This window comes from Zeus faber (assembly GCF_960531495.2).
Source record: "Zeus faber genome assembly, chromosome: 3".
NCBI lineage: Eukaryota > Metazoa > Chordata > Actinopteri > Zeiformes > Zeidae > Zeus > Zeus faber.
The window spans coordinates 26542543-26568171 of NC_137190.1; the positions used below are offsets into that span (position 1 = coordinate 26542543).

General features: G+C 42.1%; 1 protein-coding gene across 1 annotated transcript in view; it reads right to left on the bottom strand.

Moving 5' to 3' along the window:
* Positions 1-2421: 2421 nt before the first annotated feature.
* The window catches only part of itga11a (integrin, alpha 11a), a 48505-nt gene continuing 25297 nt past the window's right edge, over positions 2422-25629 (bottom strand). Inside the window, exons 12-30 of the mRNA XM_079997373.1 lie at positions 24249-24397; positions 22206-22349; positions 20447-20650; positions 19881-20011; positions 18509-18675; positions 15839-15978; positions 14559-14669; positions 14304-14389; positions 13367-13577; positions 12566-12664; positions 9235-9311; positions 8703-8786; positions 8391-8481; positions 8157-8270; positions 6925-7008; positions 6685-6795; positions 6342-6437; positions 3140-3253; positions 2422-2645 (exon numbers count right to left, since the gene is read on the bottom strand). Of these exons, the coding sequence (XP_079853499.1) occupies positions 2568-2645; positions 3140-3253; positions 6342-6437; positions 6685-6795; positions 6925-7008; positions 8157-8270; positions 8391-8481; positions 8703-8786; positions 9235-9311; positions 12566-12664; positions 13367-13577; positions 14304-14389; positions 14559-14669; positions 15839-15978; positions 18509-18675; positions 19881-20011; positions 20447-20650; positions 22206-22349; positions 24249-24397 (2291 nt within the window). The 3' untranslated portion in view covers positions 2422-2567. The remainder of the gene's footprint in view (positions 2646-3139; positions 3254-6341; positions 6438-6684; positions 6796-6924; positions 7009-8156; positions 8271-8390; positions 8482-8702; positions 8787-9234; positions 9312-12565; positions 12665-13366; positions 13578-14303; positions 14390-14558; positions 14670-15838; positions 15979-18508; positions 18676-19880; positions 20012-20446; positions 20651-22205; positions 22350-24248; positions 24398-25629) is intronic.

Sequence of the window (25629 nt, forward strand, 5' to 3'; positions counted from 1 at the left end):
AATTAAGTTCTGTTTATTGATTTATTAGAGTAATTCCCCAACATTCTCCCTTAAAAGCTGGACAGATTTTAGAGGCAGTACTTTTTGTCATTAAGTGGCAATAAGTGGCCATCATGATTCTAAAGATTTCCTTTATATAGAATTTAAACATATAGAAAATCAATCTCTGTTTCATCATTGTTGGACATCAAACTACTCAACGATTCAAAGACACATTACAGACAAAGACAAAAACACTAGTTGACTAGTCCACTAGTCAACTAGTCGACCACTAGTTGGCGCTGTTGGTAGCAGTCAATTAGTGGTGGGCAACATAATTTTGGTCATTGTCACCAGATTTACAATAATTATTGTATACGTAAAAAAATTATTAAAATATGTATTAACATGTAACATGTAAAAAGCCCCGAATTAATTCAAAGGTGCAGTGTGTAGAATTTTGTGGCATCTAGCTGTGAGGTTCCAGATCGTAACCAACTGAATACTGCTGGGCGTGAAACGTGAAAGCCCCTCTCTAGAGCCAGAGTTTGGTTTGCCTGTTCTGGGCAGTTTTGCCAGGTTGGGAAGTTTTCCGCCCAATTGGGATACTTTTGATCACATCAGGATGAGGAAAATGGCATTGATCGAGCACATTAAGTTTGGACTGGTTTGTGAAATAACCTTCTTTTTTCCCTTTACAGAGATTGTGTACCTGTACCCCCCCACCCCATTTTTTTTTTTTTTATAAAAACTGTGTTTTTATTTTAGATGGATTGTATTTTACTTTGTTTCCTTATTGAAAGAAACAAAAGAAGCAGCGTGCATATCGGGGACACTTTGTCAGTCACTCTCTTCCTCCCCATGCTCATAAACAAAGACTTGAGGAGATAAATGAGAATATGTTCAATTTCACATTAATAACAAGAAATATGTTTGTCTCCTATATTCTAAAATAAATTGAAATCAATATTTTCTTTCATTCAGTAAGTAGCCGCGTAATAAGCGGGATGATGTGCAGCCACATGAAACCTCTGCTGCCTCCTACAAGCAAAGAGGATCAGTTTCAAAATCCTCTCAAGCGTGCAGCCAGCCAGTCATTATCACAAAACATGACCCTTCAGAGACTCGGACCCGATCGCCCTGTCAGGGGTTATTTTGCACATAATCTCTTACATTGATTATACAGCCAGACTGTAATTTTAATCGTCAATGAATTTCAGGACAACAGGCTCCAACTCACCTCCAGGGACACTTCAGATGTTTTATTCTCGGAGTGTTACAACGCTGACGTCCGTTGGGTAAAACCGGGACAGACTGTGAGGTGGAGATAGGTCACGGGTGTGATCTGTGCTCCTCATGTACTTTACCAGCCACAGATACTAACTCTTCACCACTGGAGTGGAATTCGGCTCAAGTCTGGTACGGTATAGGCGTGGGGGAAAGCAGAACTTAACGCATACCCTTTCATGAGGCTATTTGTTCTGATGCAAAGCATGTTCATACCAAAACCGCTGTCTCAACAAGTGGTTTGTAAATCCTAGAGACGGCAGGGGATGCGTTGCTTACATTTGAATGTTAATCCGTGAAGCTCGTGGAACTGAAAATTATTTCGAAAAACCCAATATAGTAAAAAGGTTAAAAAAAAAGGGGGGAGAGTTTGACTATTTACAAAATTCAAGTTAAGTTCTACAGTATAGAATATAAAAGTGCATCAATCAAAAAAAAAAAAAAAAAAAAAAAAAAAAAAAATCCTCTCTGTGTAATCCCAAAATGAAAAATCCCAGAAAGTCCCGAAAGAGGACTTGCGTTTACAGGGACACGGCCCTAATTCTCTATACAACTTCCTGTGCAGTAAACAGAGTCCAGAACAAAAAGCATTGTACAAAATCCACTTTGCGTTCTGGACAAGTCCCATTCTTCTCATCATCATAAATAACTTTACAGCCAAACTGTAAATGCTAATAACTCAGCCCCGTACCATGGCTATACCTTTGGGGAGAATTCGGGCAGCAGATCACCCCTTGAGGTTTTTTCATTTTTCTAAAAAAAAGTATCCATAAAAGGTTAATAAATACACATTAGTAATATACAAAACATTTTTAGTGTTGGGGGGGGGGGGGGGGGGGTAAAGCTGCTTCCCTCACGGGCAATTTCTGCCCCGAAGCTCGACTTACACCTGCTCTGTCTTCCTGAACCTTCAGAACCTCTGGCTTTGGACCTAGGAATGGAGTGTCCCTTAGGTTCTGCAGAGGGGATGGCGCCTCGGTCGGTGGCACGGGTTTTGGTGGACAACACAGACCCTGGGTTTGAAACAGTGCAGTGTGACAGTGCAAACTCCTGGGGTCTCGGGCGGGGGTGGGTGTGGGGGCTCTTGCTGTGGGTTAATGGTTTTGGGACAGATCCAGTGCACAGGGCTCTGCCAGTCCTGCTCTGGCCATCTTGCCCGTGGCGAGCCGCCGTGCCCGTTGCTGGACAGGGGGACTGAGGAGGGACAGGATGGGGGAAGGAGTGAGGTGGGGGAGCTGCTCCCTGAGTGTTGGGTCCCCTGTGGCAGAGGAGTCGGGTTTTTTCGGGGCCACAAGCCGATGTTATCGCTCCTCGGCCACTTTGCCGTTTCCCTCGTGCTCGTCCTCCTCTCTCATCTTCTGCCTCTGAAAGAAGCCCAGCTGGGCGGCAGGGAGGATCGATTGCAATTAGAGAGGAAGTAAATAAGAAGCAGACTGTTAAGAGGCATTATTACGTGGCTGTGTGAAATACTCAATTATGATTGGTCAATACCTGCAGTCAATCTGCATTTATTTCGGAATAATCACCAGTCTGTTAATAATGACAATAGCAATGGGCAACCACTTCACTCTGCCTCTGCCACCACCAATTGTAATTGCATATTAGGCAAATGTTTCATGCAAATTTGATATCGCACAGGCTACTTTTATTCTGCTAGTGGTTCTCAACGTGAGGTCTGGGGACCCTCAGGGGTCCTATCAGGATATGATACGATATAAAAGGTGGAAAATCACTGTCATACAGCATGGATGGAGCTCAAAATGGGTTTTATAGAAATGATGATGTATTTAACACCTTTCAAAGTACATTTTTATAAATTGATATGAACATGTAATCGGAAGCACAGATGTCCAGCGTGTTTCGCTATCCTTACCTTCCATAAAGCGAGGCTGAGCAGGGCTAACAACAGGAGGCCCCCCAACGTGCTGCCTATGATGATCCAGATTGAGATTCTGTAATCGCCTTCCTTCCTGATCTCCAAGACTATCTGTGAGTAACACAAGAGTTAAGAATTGATTTATTTCAAAGTGCCATCAAAGTGCAAAATCCGCAATGAAAGTTTGTGAAACCCAAATAAATGTTTCAATTTCCCAGCTTCAGTGGATCCCAAAAGACCCCATTTGCAATGAAATGGTAGCCGTTGAGGCTTGAGGCACAGAGTGCATGGGGAAAAAAATATTTTTGTGTCTTTTGTCTCTGCAGAGTTCTCTGTGAACGGGGATTTACAAAGTGAGTTAAAAGGGTTCGTTCAAAAAACAAAAAAACAAAAAACAAAAAAAAAAACCCAGATTGGTAGAAAATCTGCAAAACCAGATAATCAGTTTCACACTCATTAAAATGCTGATGAAACAGAACTGTTTTATTGTTGGACAGATTTTGAATAATTGCCGAGGCATTCTACATTCAACACACCTCCCATCTCACCGTGGAGACAGGAGGAATGGCAGAGAGGGAAGGGAGGAAATGGATGAACAGTTAACTGCTGCTCTTTGTTAAATACCACTTATACTTGTAAGGTAAACTAACTCAAATAAAAAGGCTGTTAGAAAAAAAAAAAAAAAAAAAGGATATTTCTACAGAGAATAAAGAAAATCGTTGGATTGAAGCCATTGGATCATCTTCAAGAACTGCTTGAATTTCATGAACCTATATTTTTAAGCTTTCCTCAACTTCAAATGTGAAGCTTAACTTCTCCATTTTAAGTTACATGGGTGTAACGAACCGAAAAATGGTTTTGAGAATTAGCCAATTACTTTTTTTTTTTTTCCTCGCTTTCTCTGGCCATCCACTCTCTATTCACCCACCAAACTAACATCCATTAGAAATATGGAGTTGTTATGGAGCTATCCAACCCCTTCTACCCAGAGTCCACAAAAGCTCAGATTTTTACAAGGGCACCTTAAAAGGACGTTGTTCTGGTGCAGCACTGGCCAACAGATGGCAGCACACAGTAGCATATTTGACCAGACTGATCCAGCTGCTGGTCCTCCTGGTTCCTGAGCTCCATGTGCAGCCTGAATCCCAACTTGGTTATTCTGCTCCTTCACTTATTCAGGGCCATGCTCCACCCACCCACACACACACACACACACACACACACACACACACACACACACACACACACACACACACACACACACACAAACCGACAACCACAACAGCCACAACAGCCATGGGAGCCCATGACCCTGTAGCCGGTTCACTGGTTGTCCTTCCTTGGACCACTCTTAATAGGTACTAACCACTGCATATTGGGAACACCCCACAAGACCTGCTGTTATGGAGATGCTCTGACCCAGTCGTCTAACCATCACAATTTGGCCTTCGTCAAAGTCGCTCAGATCCTTACTCTTACCCATTTTTCCTGCTTCCAACACATCAACTTCAAGAACTGACTGTTCACTTGCTGCATCATATATCCCATCCGTTGACAGATTGTTGTGTCTGATTGGTGTGTGTGTGTGTGTGTGTGTGTGTGTGTGTGTGTATATATATTTTTTTTTTAATTATTTTTTATTTTAATTTATTTTAATTTATTTATTTTTTTAGATTAACAGTGTGTACCTTATAGCTTTCCCACAAACCTAATCCAAAGCTTGTTTGCAATGTTCCAGAGAGCGGTTCGCAATTCTAAACCACGGGTGCCATTTTAGGTCGCAGGCTGGACTGGAGTTAATAATAATGTGGGCCCGATGACCTTGGTAGCCGTGAGCTACGGCGGCGCCCTCTGTGGGCTATGCCAGTGACGCAGAGACTGCTTTATAGCTCCGCTTTAAAGCAACACTACCTAACTTTTTTTTAACCTTAAAATAACAGCTTCACAATCATTTTGATGGTACATTGACTTGTAATATGGAGAATGGCACCTCTTTCACTCGCTCCCCAACACCCGTTCTTGCACGATGTAACTCCTGTGTTTGGGTTCAAAACCGCAGGAAAAGTGTGTTATGCTTAACGACACTACGTCAATTCCACATGAGCAATGGAGCATATATAGTTGTGCGTTGCCGTGTGGACGCCGTGGCATTATTCTCCTGAAAGACAGGGGGCGCTGTGCACAAACCAGAAGGAGAACCGAAACAATAACATTATAAAGAAGGTTCTGAGGCAAGGATCTGAATAACAAGGAAAGAGCAGTGAAATAAAAATAGAAAGTTTTTAATGTATGTATGTTTATTGTAGTCAGTGCAGGGTTTTAGTCGTGAGTTTGTGCAAATTGTCGGTGTAAACATTACGAAGACGTCCCGACGTATTAAAATAGTCCAAGTCTTTGGACAGAGACGGCGCTGTCTCGATACTTCCATGAATTCAACGGCATCTGGTTATTTTTGTGCCACACATGAATGCATCGTACAGATTATACCCGCCGACCTCTTCGCACAACCTTCCTGCAGACGCATCCATCTTGCATTACCTGAAGCGCATAGCGCAGTGTTTCCGAAAATCGAGAGGTGTGCCGAGCGCCGCAATGACGTCCTTTGTGGTGCGCGCACTAAGCAACACTACGGCTGCGGCGACTATAAACAAGCCTTCATAGTTCTACGCAGAACCATAAAATCAAGCAGTAGCGTAGACATCTACGGCGTACCTAGGGCGCCTTTTCTGCGCAAAACTATAAAGCAGCTTTAGTGTGCATGTGTATATGGGACCCTACTCAGGGGCTCGAAGCTCAAAGTTGCACTCAATCAACTAACTGATGGAGCTCCAGAGCAAGCTGGTCTTTAAATGTCCAGCATGCAGCACGAGATGTTTTCATAGATAGAAAACAAATTGATTTGGACATAATATAATTTAAAAAAATAGTAAAAATAAATAAATAATATATTAAAAAGTATATCAATTAGTCAATAACAGTAAAATGGGACACTGTGATTCAGAGGTTTACATGGTGATTCATGGCTATTCGGTGTATGATGCTGTGCACTGTAAAATAGAATTATTTCCACGAATAAAACAAGCGACAGGTCTGCCCTAACATTTCATATCACCTTAAAATAACAGGCTGTTTTTCCTTCAACTTGACGTTCTTGGTTTTTAAAAATGCACGGCAGTATTGCTGCCCGTGGTGGACTCACATGTCTGACTGGACGGTCTTCGTGTAAAAACATGGGGCTGCCGGACGGGAGCTCCACCGACGCACTGGTCACCAGCTCCAGGATTTTGAACTGCAGCTGGAGTAGAGATAAAACAGAGAACATGAGGTGAGACTATATTATTATTTATCATCTTTTATGGGTATCACATTATCGTGAACTCCCTCAAATGTTTTTCATTGAAACCTTAGACCTCGTCGTCTTCTTATCATCATTTATCTACACCAGAGGACTGTGAATCACTGTTTAACTACAAAAAAAGCTTCCAGCTGCCACCTTTTTCCAACAATATGCCTGAAAATATGTTCACGTGTGCTCCACTTACAGCATGTAGCGTGTCTATCCGTAGAGTTCCCGTGATTCTCACGCTGATTTCCTTGTAGGCGTCCAGGTTGACTGTGCACTGGACGGGCAGGGTCAGGGTGTTGGAGCGGTTCTGAACAGAGGAAAAAAATGATAAAAACAGTTAAGTCAAGCAGTGAATTTTAAAAGTGATGAGTGTGTTGTGCGTGTGTGGGTGTGTGTGTGTGTGTGAGGGTTAGGAATTGTGTGTAGCTGGACTAACCAGGCGTGAAAAGCGTGAGAGGTCTTCCGGCGACGCCCGGCTCTGAGCCACATGTTGAGGAGATATACAGTGTGTACCATCTGTCTGAATGGAGACAACACAAGGAAATTACCTGTTAGCATCTTAAACTGTTGGCCTCGTTACACTATTGCTAAGAACGATGACAATTTTTAGTCAGGAGCAGTTTTAAAGTTATCTGTTTAACTGTTTCTTAGTGTTTCTATAGACCAGACAAAGCAATATGATGTCTGTAGACCAGACAAGCTTTGTTAATATTGTTGGCACTTTGATATGTGAGTTTTCAAAGCAACGCGGGTCAACAAATTTCCAAAGAACCCAAATAGTAGGCGCCCGAAATTTCAGGTCCATCGACAGGATGTCCGGCTCCATGGCTACATGGACACATGGATAAACTACACAAACCTACATGGCTAAACTGCAGGTATAGATACTTATAAGAGGATGGTGTATAAACCTCACACATGAGAGCTTCACAAATTCCCACTGAATCGATCCAGCGCTTCTGTGACCCAACAAAAAAGCTTCACGAAGCTAGAATTTATGGTGGGGTTGCCATTGAAGAATCTTGTCACGCAACAACACAAGGTGCCAATTGTCACGCAACACACCACACTACAACATATGCATACACACACACACACACTTTGGATGGTGGTCAGTGAAATGCGGCCTCTGCATTTGACCCATCCTGGCTTGTCCTTCCTCGGGGCTGCCATCTCCTGAGAGTGGCCGGCTCCAATAATTTCTCTTCATGGTCGTGTAACAGTCAAGAACTATCACAAAGTTTTCAAGACCGCTGTTCCACTGTGACCACCCTCATGATGTTCCCATATTCCAGGGCGCTATACACACTAAATAAATTCATGAACACCAGGATGCAGTCATCAGCATAGCAGGGAATCAGTAAAAGCACATGATCTGAATATTCATTCGATATTTATGTGAGATTCTGGCGAAAAGGGGGCAAGGTAGATTTCCACCTCCTTCATCCCTCAAAGAACTGGAAGCTTCTCTTCTTGAAGAATGGTGTAATAAGCTTTGCATACCATTCATTGCCTGTATGATACCTTTTCCGAGAAGAGTCAAGGCCGTTCTGAAGGCAAAGGGTGTCCCCGCTCTTTATCATATACTGTACAATACTTAGCTGATGAGAATAAGACCAAAGTCCCCAAGAGTGATTTTGTGCTCATCTTTCTTGACTCAATCTTCACCTGGTCAATGTAGAAGTCTGATAACTGCACCAGCTGGTTTCCATTTTTGGTCATTTCTGGAATCTCAATGTTGAGTTGCAGATCTTTGACTGGGAAGAAGCCGAGGTTCTGGATCTGCACAAACAACAAACAAAAACAAAACCAAAAATTTGAATACAGCGTTTTAATACTTCTTTGTTTCATCCAGTACAGTGACAAATTACAACCTTGGTGGCACGACAGTTTGAGTCTCACCTGGAATGTGAAGTTGAACGGTAGGCCTTTAACTCCAGGATCCTCTAGTGACAGGTCTGATTTGATGTCATACCGAGTGGGATTAGAGTCCCTGCAGGAGTGAAACATCAGCATAAACTAAAGCAATGCAAAAGTGTAACATTTGAAAGTGAATTTGCCCTCGTTGTAAAGTGCACATTTCAAAAGTTCCATGTGAGCTCTTTTCATTAAATTTAGACATTGCTATTGATTGCACTTCGTTATTTCCAAAAATGGTTCAAGTAGAGTGTGGGCTCTACTGTTGTTGAAGAAGACAGCGTGTAAATTACAAACCTGGTGAAAAGAAGATCCGCCTCATATTTCAGTGAATAATAAATGTCATTGTAATTATCAGCTAAGCTGATCTCCTCTCCGTCGCTGTGAAGAAAAGGAGACAGATTAGACCTTCTTCCAGCTTGACAAGCTGGAAATATATCAAGTTTTCAACACAATTATCTTTCAGAGTTGTGCTTGTCTGTGGTGAACTTGAAACTGGTACTTGAAATCACTGAGCAATTTTTTTTATGTAAGAAATGTGGCAATAGTGGCGCCGCCCCTTGCGGTCGCCTGCGCCGGCGCTCCATTACAATTCACTGCATACAGTATATGTATGAAAGTATGTATATGGATGTGACGAATAAACCTCTTGAATCTTGAAATGTTATGTACATAGGTTTTCATCAAACAGATTAAAGGCGCAGAAATATGACCCGTGTGTTCTGCGGCAGCATTTACAGCCTCATACAGTAAGGAAGAGTTTCAGACACAGAACATAACATACAAGTTCTCTCTCTAACAGATACAGGTACGGCTGAGAACTTCAGACCTGCTGGCCTCCAAGGTGACCCTCAGATGCTCCAGGAACACGGAGCGACTAAACTCGAACTCCAGTCGGAATGCCACCTGCGCACAAGAGGAAAGATTGGAAGGATTTCTGACTAAGAAGTAAATTTACTGCTAGGTCTTCATGTAGGATTCAACTTAACTTTGTATGTGAATTTGAATTTGTGGCACGGACCAATAGAAGAATCCCTTAATTGAAGTTTGGGAATTTTCTTCCTTTGCATTTGAACCATCCACTCTATAGGAGCGGTGTGTAGCCGCAGCAAGGCGTCCAACTCCAGATCTCGAGCTAATGCCTTGGTCAAGGGCAAGGGAGTATCTAGCCCTTACATACAGTGGCTTTTGAACTGGTACTTTCAATTTCGCAAAGGGCATACAAAGGAATCTGCCACTGGCATTTTCTGGTGTGACCCTATACTCATCCCACCTTTGCTGTGATGGCGTCATTATCAAATAAGAAGAACACAGGTCAATATTTAAATGCTTTGCAGCGATTAAAGGTCATTTACTTCTACTCTGAAATCCTTTTTTTCATTTTGTACTCCATTGGAATGTGAAGCCTTCAATAACTTTAAGAAGAAGAAGAGAAGAAGAACTTGGGTTGTGTTTCATATCAATTCCCACTAGGAAGGGTGCACAGCCTACATACATACAGTACATATTTGTTCATTTTCATAAATGATCCAATCACGTCGCTGATCGGTACTCGGCACAGACGCATATGTATTAATACAGTTCTGGATTTGAATGTATCATAGTTTGCCCTGAAATATGTAAATTCTGGAGTCCTTGTACAACTACTTGGTTTTTGGCATCCGGCAACACTGTGCAGGGGAGAAGAGAGAGAGAGAGAGAAGAGAGACAAAAGAAGAAGTGAGGAGAGGAGCCGAGGGAAGGACGGCATAGCAGTGGAGGAGTGATTGACGCTGGGTATAGCAAGAATGCAAACAAAGCCGAGCGGCGCTGTGATGAATTCCTGATGGATGCCATCTGTGCCTAATGAGCGACGCTGCAGCTACCTCCTCTGATTCGGACGCTTCTGACAGAACGCAGAGAAGGTCATGCGTGCACGTGTGTTTGTTCCATACTGCGTAATCATATTGTGTGGAAAGAAAACATGCACGCACGCGCACACACACACACAGACACACACACACACACACACATACACACACACACACACACACACACACACAAACAATGGTCTGGGTTTTGACGACATCGCAGACAGTGGCTGGAGCGGTCATTTGAGAACATGGTCTGGCCAAACATGGAAATCCAGAATTCCTGTCGGCCAAAGTTCTCTCTTACCCTCTGAGCTGCATTGGTAGTGAACACAAAGATGGCATTTTGGTGCGAGTATGATCCGGTTAACAGACCTGGGTTTGTCCTCAATCATTTCATTTTTTTAACCAGATCAGCGGATTCAAACTGCGTATTTGACCCGGAAAGAGTTGTTTGGGTCGATAGACAACAGACACCATGGTGACCGGCGGTAAAAATGTGCCATTTTTAAGGGAAAGTGAGAGTGTTTTTAAGTTGAATTGGATGAGGGCACTAAATGTAGTGGGATACTTGGACGGGCGCAAGAACCGTCTTGGGGACATTTTCAAGAAAAGTGTCCGAGAAGAAAGTAGACGGAGGGTTTATCCCGGACGTTTGAGCAAGTACTTCCAGTCAATAATCCGACTACACCAATGTTACCTTAACCCGACTATTAATCGGGGTATTGAGTTCACTGACTTGGTTTTCAGATTTCGCAGTTAGGCCATGTCGCCACAGCCCTGTGAGCCGGCTCTTACAGTAGAAAGTGGAAAAGAAAAACAAAAACACGAGTGATAAGTGGCTCCTTTAAGCAGCCAGACATCCGTCTTTTCCCCACCGAGCACAGTACTTTGGGCTTGCTGAACAAATGTGACGGAGGTAACTATGTGCCACATATTTTATTAAAAGGGTCCATTGTCCAGGACGGATTGGCCTCGAGCCTCCCAAAACTCCCAAGTATGAATCACTGAGGATGTAGTTGTTGTTTTTTTAAAGCTGTGACTAAAGCCCACTGAGTTCAGATGACACAAATCACTTTGTTGTCAGGGAGATAATGGTTATTTGCGAAAATGAGATGGTTGGGTTTGGAGGTATGGTGGACGCACTGACGTGAGTATGTGTTTTTCATCACGGCATCCATCGGCCCCATCATTTTCCCATCGGCGTCTCAGCCTCCGCCTCTGCGGTGTAATCATCCCACGTACCATCAGTGCACAGCGCTCGAGCTACCGCAAATCGAAACGTCGCAGTTCTCTTTCCACCTTTTTAACATCTCAAACGTCATGCGGGTCCTGCGAAATGGAAGGACTCAGAAATACCCCTGACGTCACCAGCGAGGGCAAATGGCAGACGCATGTTATAGAGTTCTTTAATATATTTGCTGATTATTTTCACTGTTGGTTTCACTCTGGTTCGCTGTGCTTTTGTCCTTTACGACGTCTTTAATCTACGGTGAGGAATTCTGTTAAATGTGCAGCGAGTGGAATAAAAGCACTATTACTTGAAGAGAATGATCCACACTTTTGATTAAGATGTACTAATTATTATTTATTTTTACTTTGATTACTTTTCTTATTTTTACCTTTTTCCATGTAGGTTATTTGATTTAATTTCACTCTCCTTTTTGAACGAAACAAGCACTGTACTTAATGAGGACACTCACTCAAGCCCCCCCTTTGCCGGCAAAATGGCTAGATACGGCCCTGGGTACTGGTATGAGATGGGTAATTTATCCATCACATCAATCTAATCACTTTCTAATTGAAAGTGCTGATGACCTGGCAGTGATTCTCAGTTTAGTAATTGGCATCCACGATTCCTGACCTTAAACTGAGCTGGCTGGGTGACCTCCCTGGCTCCCTGAGGCTCAACTCAGCCTCCCTGGTTTCTTTGTGGTTTTCAAATTAGCCATCGCAGCCCCGCCGTGCTCTATTGGAGCCTGCAGCTTGCGTTTTTGGGACCCCTGCGGTCTATTATGGTCCATTTCACGTTTCCCTTCGAGCCATGAATTGCCACACAAACACGAGTTGTGAGTGCTCTCTGGCGGGCGGAGCTGTGGGTGGCTGCTGAATAAAAAGACCCCACGGTACTAGAGAAGCGAAAGACTCATACATCCAAACTTTAATATCCTGCTGCAGAAAATATTTATATTTGTAGGTTTCCAAATACATAGCTGTCAAAAATAATGATTATAAACATATTTCAGGATAGATTGTAATTCTGTTATGGGAAATATCTTAATATATACTGTATATACAATATAGTCTCACCTGGGCTTTGGCCCTCATGAAGGGAGCGCTGACATTGCAGATCTTCTCATTTCTCTGCCTGTTGTCTTTGAAACACTCTATCTTGATGTCTGAGTTGTCCTGGATGTAGGAAAACAACTCACATAAAAAAACAAATCACATAAAATATAACATGCTGTTCTCTATCTAACCTGCTACCATTGATAGAGATAGTTCTATGACATAGTCAACCTCAGCCCTGTTTCATATTTGTTGCTTGTTTATAATTGTTTGATATATTTGGGGTCCGCAGCCCATTAGGGGTCCGTGAAGCAATTACAGCAAGATTATTATTATTTTTGTAATTGTATTTTATTTATTAATCTTGAAAAGATTCATCTTTTTTTTTTTCATAATGCATAAATACTTATCTTACTCATAATGGTGGGCTTTACACTAATGTTATATTTGTGCAGCCTAGTTTTGCACTTTTACACACACACTATACAATATTTTATTATAGCCAGATCCACTTTTGGGAATGGGTCCTCAGCCAGAGCCTAGGCCCCTAGGGGGTCCCCAAGAGGGTTTGCCATAAAAACATTTGTGAATCCCTGGTTTATTTCACGTACTGCCTTAAAATAAAAAATACATACATAAATAAATATATAAAGAAATAAAATTACACATTGACTCTTCCTTTAATTTGATGTTTGGTTCATTAACGCTGAAGAGAGTTACTCCTGAGAAATCTATGTTTTGTACTGAGTTCCTCAGAATTCCTGAGTGCTCAATAATATCGGTCCAACTTGGTCGATAAAATGAAAGTATTGACTTGTCCACCTTGACGATGAGGCTGGAGAAGCGCAGGTTGGGGGTGTAGGTGATGTTGAGGCGAGCTCCGTAGGCGTTCTCTCCCTTGTTGTCCAGACGGACGTCCACCACCATCCTCCGCCTGGTTCCCTCCATCACCCGCTCGGAGCCCTCCGCCCCGATGGCGACCGGAGGCCGGCAGAAAGCTCCGCCCGACTGCAGGGCCTGAGCACAGAACCTCCTGGGAGGTGGAGAAGTGGGGGAGAAGAAGGAGTGAAGAAAGCAAAGAAGGTGAGAGAAAACGAGGTGAAGATTTGTTGATGTGTGTCAAACACTGAGGAGGAAAACGGGTTTTGCTACAGATCGGGAGAAATATAAGAATCGTCCTAAATTGACGTAACACTGACAGTGCCTTAACTGACAAGTAATCCATTAAAGTTATAGACAAAAGTATGGTAATTAGGTTAGAAGTCGTCTTCCTATCAAAATAACCACGATTATTGAAGGTTACATTCCTGAGACGTCTGAAATATTTTCACATCTGCTATAATCTATGTTTTCTGCCAAAGGCCAAAGGAAAAAACAGTAACATGAATATGAAGATAAATCTATTATAAACCATTGTAAGGACAGAACAAGTGCTAGAAGGACAATCATTTTTTGCCTTGAAAACGTTTGTTTAGGAAGAAACTACTGCCATTTAATTTTGATGTTGTTGTTTTTCCTACTTCATTGTTCCAAGATATATAAAAAAAACTGGTTGGTTGGTTCAGATGCCCTTTGTTCGCTATGTAGCGATGTGTAGTGATGCAAAACTCGCAAGCGATTAGTTCGTAGCGAATCTTCGAAATCACTCATGAGTTGGGAGTCGGGAATGGGCTCAGGGACAAACTACCACTTCAACCGCTACCGGTCAATGAGCGAGAGAGAGAGAGAGAGAGGTGGCATAGACTGTATGTGGACCTACTTTGGAGTGAGCAGATCCGTCATGCTCTGCAGCGCTAGGTTTGGTATACAGCGGTCGTCCTCATCGCAGCCATTCCAGAAAGGAAGCTGAAAAAAACCCCAAAAAAACCTTCACCTTTTAATACTTTCTTCTGTCACCTAGCAGCTACTAAACTGACAAACCTTTCACCAAAACTAGAAACAGCTTAAGTTTTTTCATCAAGTGTTAATATCTTTAAAGCCAAGAGGCGATTAACCATTAAAAGGGCCGTCTCACCTCAGTCCTCGTCACGGTGGACCAGCTGTCGTCTAGAATCGGTCCTTGGTCTAAATTCTGCATCCCGACTTGTACAGCAAACACTATGGGCCTAACGTAGTCAGTGGTCTCCTGTAAGAGAGTATGCCGTTTAAAAGTTATCTGAGGATAACTTTTGGCTGTCTGGTCATAGGCCATGAAGCTAAAAAAAATATAAATAATATAAATAATAATAATGAATAATAAAGTTAAGTAAAAAAAAGAACATTATAAATATTATTAAATTATAATAATATAAATAAATATAATATTACAACCAAATGTATTTTCTTTTTCTTATTTCTCATGCAGATTATCATCTAATGGTATCAATGGCTCTGTGGAGCCTGACACGGGACGCACAGGGCTTTTTTCTTTGTTTTGTTCAATTAAAAATCAGAGGCAAATAAATTCATCTAAAATAAAAACACCAAGTTTATATGGGTTTTTTGCACCGGTCTTATGCAAAATCCTGACGGGGCCACAGCACCAGCAAGGCCCGGCATAGCGCCGCTGCTGCAGACGGGTTACCGCGAGGCAAAGTACCATGGGAGTAAAGTTTAAAAAAATGAATTACCGTAGTTTAACTTTTTTTTTTATGAAAAGACCAAAAATGAACACTGTAGGCGGATTACTTGATTTTTGGATTATTTTCTGACATTTGAAACATCCACAAAACACTGAAAACAATATATATATAAATGTATTATTTACATTGTATATGAATTTTACAAATGATTGGAAAAGATTACAGAACCATGCACCGTGGGGGATCAAGTATATTAAGGTTTTGCTTTATCACAGCAAATCAGTACACTAGTATACATATCAAAGGCTACGTTCACACTGCAGGCCAAGGTGGCCCAAATCAGAATTTTTTGCTCAAATGTGACTCAGATCTGTTGTTTTTCATAAAGGCGTGAACAGCAAAAATCACATGGAATCTGCTCTTTTCAATATGGAACTCGACCACTTTCATAATGTCGTCCTAAATCAGATACAGGCCACGCCGCCCGACAACCACCAGGTGCATTTGCCTATGACAGCGTGCTGTGTGTGACGTCTTCATTGCTTCTGCGCATGGGGGTCAGTTCAGGACTGCGACCCGTTCACACTAGAATCAGATATTGGCATTCAAAAAACAATATGAACAGCCAAACAAAAAAATCGGATCGGAGCAATAAATCCGAGTTGAGACCTCAAGCTTGCAGTGGGAACATAGCCAACACATCAAAATCAGACCGGTGCTCCTGGCGTCTTACCACCACATGGAAGTAGATGTGTTCACAGGTCTCCTCCCCGGGATGCAACGTCAGGTTTTGGGGTTGCAGCTTCTCAATGCTGTCCATTATGGCACGGGGATTGAAACGGCGCTCCGCAATAGAGACGTTGTACTTAATGGCTGCAGGAGGTCGGCAGGAAGAGAAGAGCAAAACCAATAAAGGATACTTCAGAATATTCCATGAAAAAGATTTCTTTCAGGGGAAACTTTCAAGAGTGAAGCATGAACTGGAACCTTTGGAAGTGATTCATTTTCAGCCCACATAATATTTATTTTGTCTTACAGTTCCAAGAGCATGGGGAGAAAAAAGCCTCAATAACTCAAAATCTTCCACAAGCCTGTGATAGAGTACAATAGGATTTGGGATGTGTGTGAAATGCGAATTTCTTCACTGACACTGACAGTTTTGAATGCAAAAATAACTCAATGACCAAGTAAAGGCTGATGAGGCAGAGGGAGCATGGAGGGTTTTTTTTTTCTCCCATACACCTTATAAAATCACATCTCACCAACATTTGATCTGTTGGCTGTGTTTAAGTTGGACCTCAAGAGTTTCAGGAGTAACAGGCCAATTAAAGTTTATCAGCAATGTGACACCTATAAAAGCCATGGAGGACATCCAAAACCCATTGACCGTACCTTTAACACATCTAAAAGTAAATGGTTGTATCTTTTTTTTATGTATAAAAAAGCTTTCAAACTTTAAAAGAAACATTGGCGTTGGGGATAGTACTGGCTTTATGGAGACGTAAAGCAGGGTTGTGTGTGTTTCGTACGACGGCACACTCACAAACATCAGCACATCTGTCACGCATTACCATCCAGACACACACACACACACACACACACACACACACACACACACACACACACACACACACACACACACACACACACACACACACACACACACACACACACACACACACACACACGCACACACACACACACAATGAGAGGAAATTAGAGAAATGTGTTCCACTGTATATAACGGCAGAAGACAAGATAACTCCACGCGTTCTTCATCCCGTTCTGTTTTGGCATGTCCGATAGATTTGATAGTCAGGGTTGGGGTTAACTGAGAACACGCTCCCCCTGCGATCGCCCTTTCTGTGCTTCCCGGCCTCCAGTGAAACCTGAGCTCGGGTTCCCATCTCTATTAAAACAAACGGTGATCAGAGGAACGCAGCGCTGGGACGCAGGTGGGCCACCGCCGCCGCTGCCGGCTCAACACCTCGGACCCGGAGCGTAACTGTATCTACGTCCATAGGGATACCAGTGGCATGAGGTCATGGCGTGGATCGCACTATTTAGTTATCCTATAGTCTCTGAACCAGCGGTCTGATTTTAATTCCAAGTATCTCTTTTGTGTACAGATAAATCAAAGACACTGTTAAATACATTGCGGAATTCACACCCAGTGACCCTGAGAAATTTACATCGCTAACCCCTTGGCATGGAGTACAAGCTCAGTAATGCCATCACTCGAGCCAGAGCTATTATCCTTGGCAGGTAGCAGCAGCAGCATGATGATCTCTCTGATAAAGAAGAAACTGTTTTTCCAGCCATAGCTACGTATAGGCAGAAGGCCACATCGCCCTTTTACCCCCGGAAAGCCACCCGCCATGCGATCTGTCCGAGCCGGCACGAGAAGGAAAAAACATTTGGTAACATGAGTAAGTCAGCTGTTATTGAATGAAGACAACCATGTGTTTCCCCGTCATGTTTTAAATTCCCACACAGTTGTAGGTCCAAGGTATCCGCCGATGCGTGTCATGTGTGAGCTGTAATAACCAACCCAGTCTCGAGCTTTTTGGTGCTCATAGTCACGGAAATTAATCAACTGAACCGTGTCCCGGAGCGCGATTGTCCGACTTTTTTCGTGGTACCAATAATTAAATTTAAACCAATTCATTTTGGGGAGATTTTCTTTGACTTTATTAATAATAATTTTAAATGCTTGGGGTTCAAATTTTGTTTGCATTATCATGAAATAAAAGCAAGATACTGGTTTCACTTTCACACTGAATGGCCTATTAAATTCAAGGTTGTGCGAGATGAGGGATAATACGGTTATACCCTCAATATAATTTTCATTTATAGATACAATTTAAATGGATATAAATGTCAGCGTTTGCAATGAAAATGTAAATGTACCCATCAGCCAGTGCGGAAAACATTTCCAAGGTAACAGCGAGCGCCACCAATCAGAGACGTGGCTGTTACACTTTATGTGTTGTGTGGTGTAGTACTTTTCCAGTACTCTGCCATTACATTGTGAATAAAACATGTTTTTTATAAAACACAATATTAAACACAATTATTTATAAATGTTTGAAACCCTAATTGTAACCCTAACCCTAGCCAACTTCAAAAACTACAATTCTGCACCATTTCGTTATGCATTGTGATATAATTGCCTCATAGGTAAGGTATTTATATTATTAAAAACCTAAAAGGGAAAGGAAGGTATGGGTGAAAAAACACATGCAAGTGTTACTAAGGGTTAATTTGGTCGGGAAATATACCTGCATTGTCAGAATTTACATATGTAATTTGCAAAGCCCTAAATTATATGAAAGCCCTCAATTATATTTTGGTAGATTCTCAGCATAGGTGATTCTCGGCAGCCATGTTGGACGGACTGTACCAATTTCCTCCGTCCTGGCATTGGCCGTCCTAGTGGTCACGTTCAGACACACAATGGCAGACATGCAGGTCACGTCTTTCCCTCCTCTCTGGCAGTCCTTCACAAAGATGTTGACTTTGCTTGGCTCGAACCTGATGATGGCGTGAATCCTCACAACACTGCGTGACCTGGTAAACAACCCAAACCAGAAAAATATTAAATGACTTCAATTTACAAGCATGTTTGTTTTGGAGTCAAATGTGTGATTTCTTACTCAAATGATGCACAAAAAATACTGTTAATTCTCACATTGGAGAAATTTACACATCCCATGACTACTATACCCTGGAGATAGGTATGGCATGTGTAATCACCAGGTGTCCTGACATTTCACTGCATATATGTATGACCGTATGTATATGTATGTGATAATCTCTTGAACTTGAACTTGAACTTGAACTTTAAACTAGGTCGAGACTTGCTCAAGATTCACGATTCAAGATTCAAGAGATTTTTTGTCACATACATATACATACGTTCATACATATATGCAGTGAAATGTCATTGCAACGCTGCAGCTGTTACAATGCAGCAACAGCAATGCAATGCTGCAGCTTGCTGCAAATGTCAATGTGACTTGACAGGGCATATCAACTCTGATGAGAACAGTTAAGCAGCAGTGTCAAAACAAGTAAAACATAAAATGTGCCTGTCAATGAGCAGCGACTACTGCACAGCTGTGGGAATCTGTAATGTGGTAAAGATTCTAAAGGAATAGTCCATTTATAGGCTCATGTTATGTTTACAATTGGGGCATTTTAAAGGCTTGTACCACATTTTTTTAAATGGTGTGCAATATGGCAAAGGAATGGTTATCAATGAACAGAAGCTCAAATCCAGTGTGCCAAGGATTAGCATCAACAAATGACGAATATATGATTCTAGAAACATTTTGTGCATGCCTGTAGCCAGTGGTAAGCTCTGCATCACTTCAATTTGATATAATTGGATCTGGAATATCCAGAGGTTAGAACTAGACAGTGAATACAAAATAACAATAACAACCCTTCAGCACTGTTTGGCAAGAAACAAGATGTTAATTTTTTTCTATTCAAAAATAACAAATTTCTCCTCTTTTTATACTTACAGCTTTGACAGACCGTAATGAAATACATTGCTCAAAATATCTCATTGAACAGTCTGACTTCTCTGTCAGGTTGTAGTTAAGGATTTGTGAAGGTCAGGGAACGTAATCAACTGTGAAATTCCAGAGCTCTACAAAAGTACAAACAAACCCTATCTTCAGACATATGTCTCGTGTTCCACCAGTGTGTCAAAATCAATTATTATCCTGAGAACAAATAGATGTGTCATCTAAGATGAAAATACCAACCAGAGAAGCACCGCAGCCCCGAGCGAACCGACCGCCAGATCCACCAAACCATCCTCGTTCATGTCCATCCTGCCATGGATGCTGCGGCCGAAGTACTGCAGGCCGGGAGTCATGTCTGCTGCTGCTATTCTCTGTAAAACCGGTTGAAAACATGACAAATAGGACAAGGAAGAAAGACGAGAGTCACAATAGACAAAATTGCAACGTAAATGTGATCAAGGGCTGTCAAATATGTGCACATTTAATATGGATCAAAATGGTTTAGGTCGACTGATCTACATTGAGTTTTGTCTCATTGGAGATAAGGCAAACTAAGACAAACTAATCAAAGCTAAAATAAGCCTTATTAATTCCTGGGGGGTCATTGATTTTATTATTGTCTGAAAGTCTTTAGAGAAGGTTTGCGTGATTGAGTCGTTGATGGACTATCGTCACCTCAAGGTCACGATCAATAATAGATAGACGATAAACTTTGGGCGAAGTCCACTAATCATGCCTTTCTCAAAGTGTTGAAAGCTTTGTATTTTTTAATGCTTGAATATTCTTTTGTCACCTCGTCCTCCTACCTGTTTGTATTTGCGCAGTATTCTGTTTTGCTGGCTGAAAAAGATGTAGACGGCCCCCTTGTGTTCATCCTCCAAAGGCGCTCCCACCACCAGGTCATTGAAGCCGTCTCCGTTGAGGTCGGGCACAGGAGCAAGCGACGAGCCAAACCGGGCGTTCTGCCCACCGTTATGGATCTCTAGCGACCCCTCAAAGATGAAGCGGTTCTGAAGAGGTAAGGAAACGCGTTCATGTTTATCTTTTGGTTCCGTGGTGTTGTTCAGCGACCGGTTGTAACGCTCTGAAGAGAACTAGTCTCATAGTGAGCACTCGTTATTACTCTTTCCCTTGGCTTCTTCTAGGTCCAAATTGACAACACTCTGCATTCTATTCGATACAATAACAATTTTGTTATGCGCGCACTACATCACATGAACCTGGACATACCGTCCCTGAACATAATCAAGATGTGCAGCACAGATAAGCCTTATTTATTTAGGGAAAGGGGGGAAATGCCAAAAAGGGGGAAGTTATCAAAATGATCCATATGGTCAAGGAATTTCTCCTCCTCGGTCAAAGAATCTTTTATGTTCCTGCCCTATGGCGGAGCTTAGTACTCCAGTTAAAGGGCGGACCCGTTGCCATTCATTTATTCAGAAAACTCATAAACTCTTTTCCCCTCTACGCTGTTTGTTTTTCCAATTGCCTCAAATCTGGTTTCACCGTCAGCTAATGATTCAAGATTCAAGATTCAATGGCGTTATATTCTCACATGAATGGCCACGAAAAGCAACAAACACAATGCTTCTTAACAATACAAACATCACAAAGCTCAAGGCTGGATCATTTTTCCCTTTGTGTTCAATTTATAACATCTACAGTAGTAGATATGAAAGTTATTGTTCACTGGAGAGATGGAAAATCGATGTATTTTAATACAAACACACCTGATGAAAATGTGGGGTAAAGGGTAGTTGTTCTGTATCCTCACAAAATGGAAAACTTTTCTGTTTATTGCTTTGAAGTGATTTCATTTGTATAGTCTTTACTAATTAATCAAATACATAAGTAGAACACAGTTGTGCCTAGCTTTCTAATTCTTATGCTGGCTGGCGACTGTGTTTTCCTTGCGGGGTGGAATGGTATTATGGAAAACCAAATACCATCAAACCTATTGACATAGACATCCCAGCCCCTTACCCCTTTCTACTGAGGAGAGACAGGTGGAAAAATATAGAAACACAGAGGGGGAAAGAGACACCAGGGCTGACTAACCTCAGTCCCCCATAATGTCCAGGAAACCCAGGACGTTTATCTCTCCGTTAAAAACAATTCCGTCTCCAAATATGACATTTTCAAAGAAAAAGGGAGAAAACTTTCCATCTGAACTTTTATTTGATCTGCATGAGTTCAGAGTGACTCCCGTCCACCCGCCACGCCACCAAATTTAACTGCAGAACTGGAATGCAATACCAATCTCGATGGGGTGTGGAGAGCTCCTGTTTTACAGGAAGCAGAACCTTTAAGCGTACGTGTCCGAATTCACTGGAAATGTCTGGAAATCGGGACCGAGTCAGCGTGTTTACACAGGTGTTCACCTAATCCGTTGCATGACGCAGGGTTATTGTAAATCAGCTTACAGTAAATGCTGTCACAGTCTACGTTTCTGAGCGCTGTGATAATAAGTCTGTTTCCATTCATACTCTATAAGTACGTTTTGACTTGCGCGTGTGTGTGTGTGTGTGTGCGTGCGTGCGTGTGTGGATGTAGCTGTCCACGCACCAGCTCCGTCACTCTGTAGATGTAGACCTTCCCCTTTTCCATCCCTGCGTTGAAGAACATGGGTGCAGCCACCAGCAAATTGTCCGTCACTCCGTCTCCGTCTATATCAATGGGGGCGATCTCGCTGCCGTAGTACGAGCCAATCTGTGAGATGAACACACTCTCTTAGGAGGCGCTAAAAACTTCCCTCCTTCCGTAATACGAGGTTTGTGTGGACGGACGTTAAACGCCACGCTGAGAGTTTAAACATGTACCTATGAGGGGAGTGTGGTGAAAAGAATATTGCACACCTTGAAACATCTCCACAGAGGAAAGAGTCTTGTAATCAAAGGCCAACATTTTGGCCCTTATGCGCCTGGACGAAGGCATTTCTGCCGAAACGTTAACGTTTGGTTAAAAAGGGTTCTTGATGCCATCGACAAAAGAGAAGGAGCTCGTGAACCCCCCTGGCGAATTCTCTTTGCTCTGTCGAGTTGTCAATTGAACTGCCAGGAAAGTGCAACTTGTAAATGCTCCTGTAGTAGTGCATCCCTGCCTGATAACGTGCTTCAAACAAAGACGTTGTAGTTGTAGTGGCTTCAAAGACCAAACTTGGTGGATTGTACAACTTGAGGGGCAATACTGCCTCTGATAGCTCCATATACAGTATGCCCCTTGGTTCCCCTGTTTTTACTTATTTCCCTGGGGAATGAAAATGGAAGAGTATGCAATGGAAAAAATGGCAACAGTATTCTTAAACAATTTCCAGTTAACCAAGGAAATCGAGGACTTTGATCAAGCCTACAAACTAGCCCAACAATAACAACAGGTGGTGTAAACCACACATCCATTTTGTGCATCAACAACGTAGAAGCTTTTACAGCTTCAGTTGTACACAAAGCCATAGCATAGAAGGCGTACAGGTGCGTAGGCCACACGTATGCCGAACACATATTTAATGAATTTCAAATAAAAAAATTCTAACATTTGTAGATCGTTGTGAAAGGGTGACACTGCAAAGATATTTGTCAAAATGTTGATGAATTTATATTTGTACATTAATTGAATAGTTCATTTTTATGTCTTTAATGGCCTGTCATCAGACAATGACTCAACAGTGTCCCCCAATGAAGGGTGTAGCACCACATGATTAAACTGTCAACTATGTTTTTAATTGGTTTTTGTAAATACGGACCTCCACACATAACCAGCACATTTAAATCCGCTCTTGCTACACCTACTGTTGACCTGGAAATCGGTGCTTAAATTTCCCCATCGCCGCTGAATCACAGGCCCATTTTTAGGTATGATGACTCGCTGACGATCTGAATGGCTTTGAAGTCGGCTCTGCGATGCGACAGGAAACGGGCTCTGTGTAATATCCGAGAGTGTGGGAGGTCTGTCTAGACGCTCTGCCAAAAAGGACACCGAGAACTCTGCTGTCACCCAATAGAGCGTCAGTCATTGGTTCTAAAATTGGAAACATCTGTTGTTGAAAATTCTCCCTTATCGACAGTTTCCAGATCACGAAACGATGCTTCTTCAAAGAGCATGTGTTGTTATCTAGGAGCGTTTGCAGGCGTGGTGCAGCGTGAGCCGCTGCTGCCGGATCCTAGCGAGTCTGGAGCTTGTGAAGAGTCGATCACACAACTCACACAACCTGTACAATTACAGATTCAAAATAACATTGTAATAACATTGTAAAAATGTTGTGATAACATTATTACATTATATATCATTAATACCACAGTGATCTTGAAATTACATAGAAATAATGTATACCTATACTTATAATTTATCCTGTGCACAGAAGCACACTTGGTATACTCTGTGCATTTGAAAAATTTGGCTATTTCTGTACATTTGGCAAAAAAAAAAAAATCTGATTGTTTACCTTTTTATGCCAATTATCTGGATATTTCAACATCCTTCCATAGTCCATAGCCCTTCATAAACATCATCATAAACTGGCCGTTAAATAAAATATTACTGGAAAAAAACACATGTCGCCAGGTTTTTAAGAGACAAAAAGTTGGAATGTAACACGAATGGCTTCTCCCCCACCTGCTGTCCTTTGAGGGAGTGCAGAATGGTGAGGTTCCCAGAGTTCTTCAGGGTGAAGATAATGACTTTGCCGGTGTGGTTGAAGCGCGGGGCTCCGGCTACGAGGAGACGGCCGCTTCTGGCCGACACCACGGAGGTCACGGCATACCCTGAAGATGCAGGGAAACACAGCATGTGAGCAGACCCTTAACAGAAACTATTTTATCTGGACGGTGGCATAAAAACGCAAGTGCAAAACTGATCGGGTGATACCATTAAGCTGCTCACCATCAGTATTTACTGTAAGTTAACTCCTCCAACTGGACCGTGCATATATTTTTGTTACCACGATAATGACAATACACAGCAGCAATGACAATGCACAGCCTTGCATTCTGTGTTTCTTAAGGCTCACAGTTGTCTAGGTGATTTAAGTGCAGATTTTGCGGTTCTTAAGGAGGAGGAGGGTATCCTTTGACCCCAACCATGAATATACATTACCCATCTTTGGTTATCGCAGTGTATGGGTTTACCACACATATTCCAGAAAGCCCAGCAATCCCAAAGCAGCATTTTATTTGAAAGAGGAACAGTAACATTTTTGGCACTAATTTGAAAAAATGGGTTGCTCTTCCGCTCAGCGCTTGGACACATATGTGCATGTAATCAGCGCAGAGCAGCGGACTTGTCATTGTGCATAAGCTGGTCGTAACTATAATATTGATTAATCTAGTCATTGTGGTCGAGATTACCTCCAGATCCCGCTCTGACTCTCTTTCTGCTTTAAACAAAAATGGGTTTAAAGAACATTTCCCAGCCATGAACAACGGAGCTAAAGAATGCTGTGAGCAGTAAATATTTTAGGGAACGGCAAAGGGAATCCTGAAAATCCAATTTGCAACTGTTTTCGAAGTCAGAAGTTTTGTTCAGGTGGTAGATTGGGTGTCAATGCTTATGTTTTCTATAAGAGGTAAATATGGCATACAGTAAACTTTAGAGAAGACATTTCGCCGGGTAGACAGCGTTATCGGATTCTTCTGTAAAATTATCGACTTTTTGAATCATAAGCACCTATTTTTCTTTTTGGACATTCTTTCTTAGTATATCACCCAGCTTGTAGTGTTCATTGCGCAATAAATATAAAAAGCAATGCCACATTGTACCCGTTTGTGGTGAGTAATTTAGTGCAACAAAATAACATGTGCTGTAGGATTCCGCAAACAGATGTGTCTGTTCTGTTTTAATGATGGTAGATTGAGCTGAGGCAAGTTCAGTTTGTGTCTCTCAAACTATGTGCATCGATACGTCTGGTGAAAATGAGCGGATGGTTCACAACAGACACAATTTCCAATTGCTCCCGAACTTCGATCTGGCCGTGCGTGGCTGTACTTTCCTCTTTGTC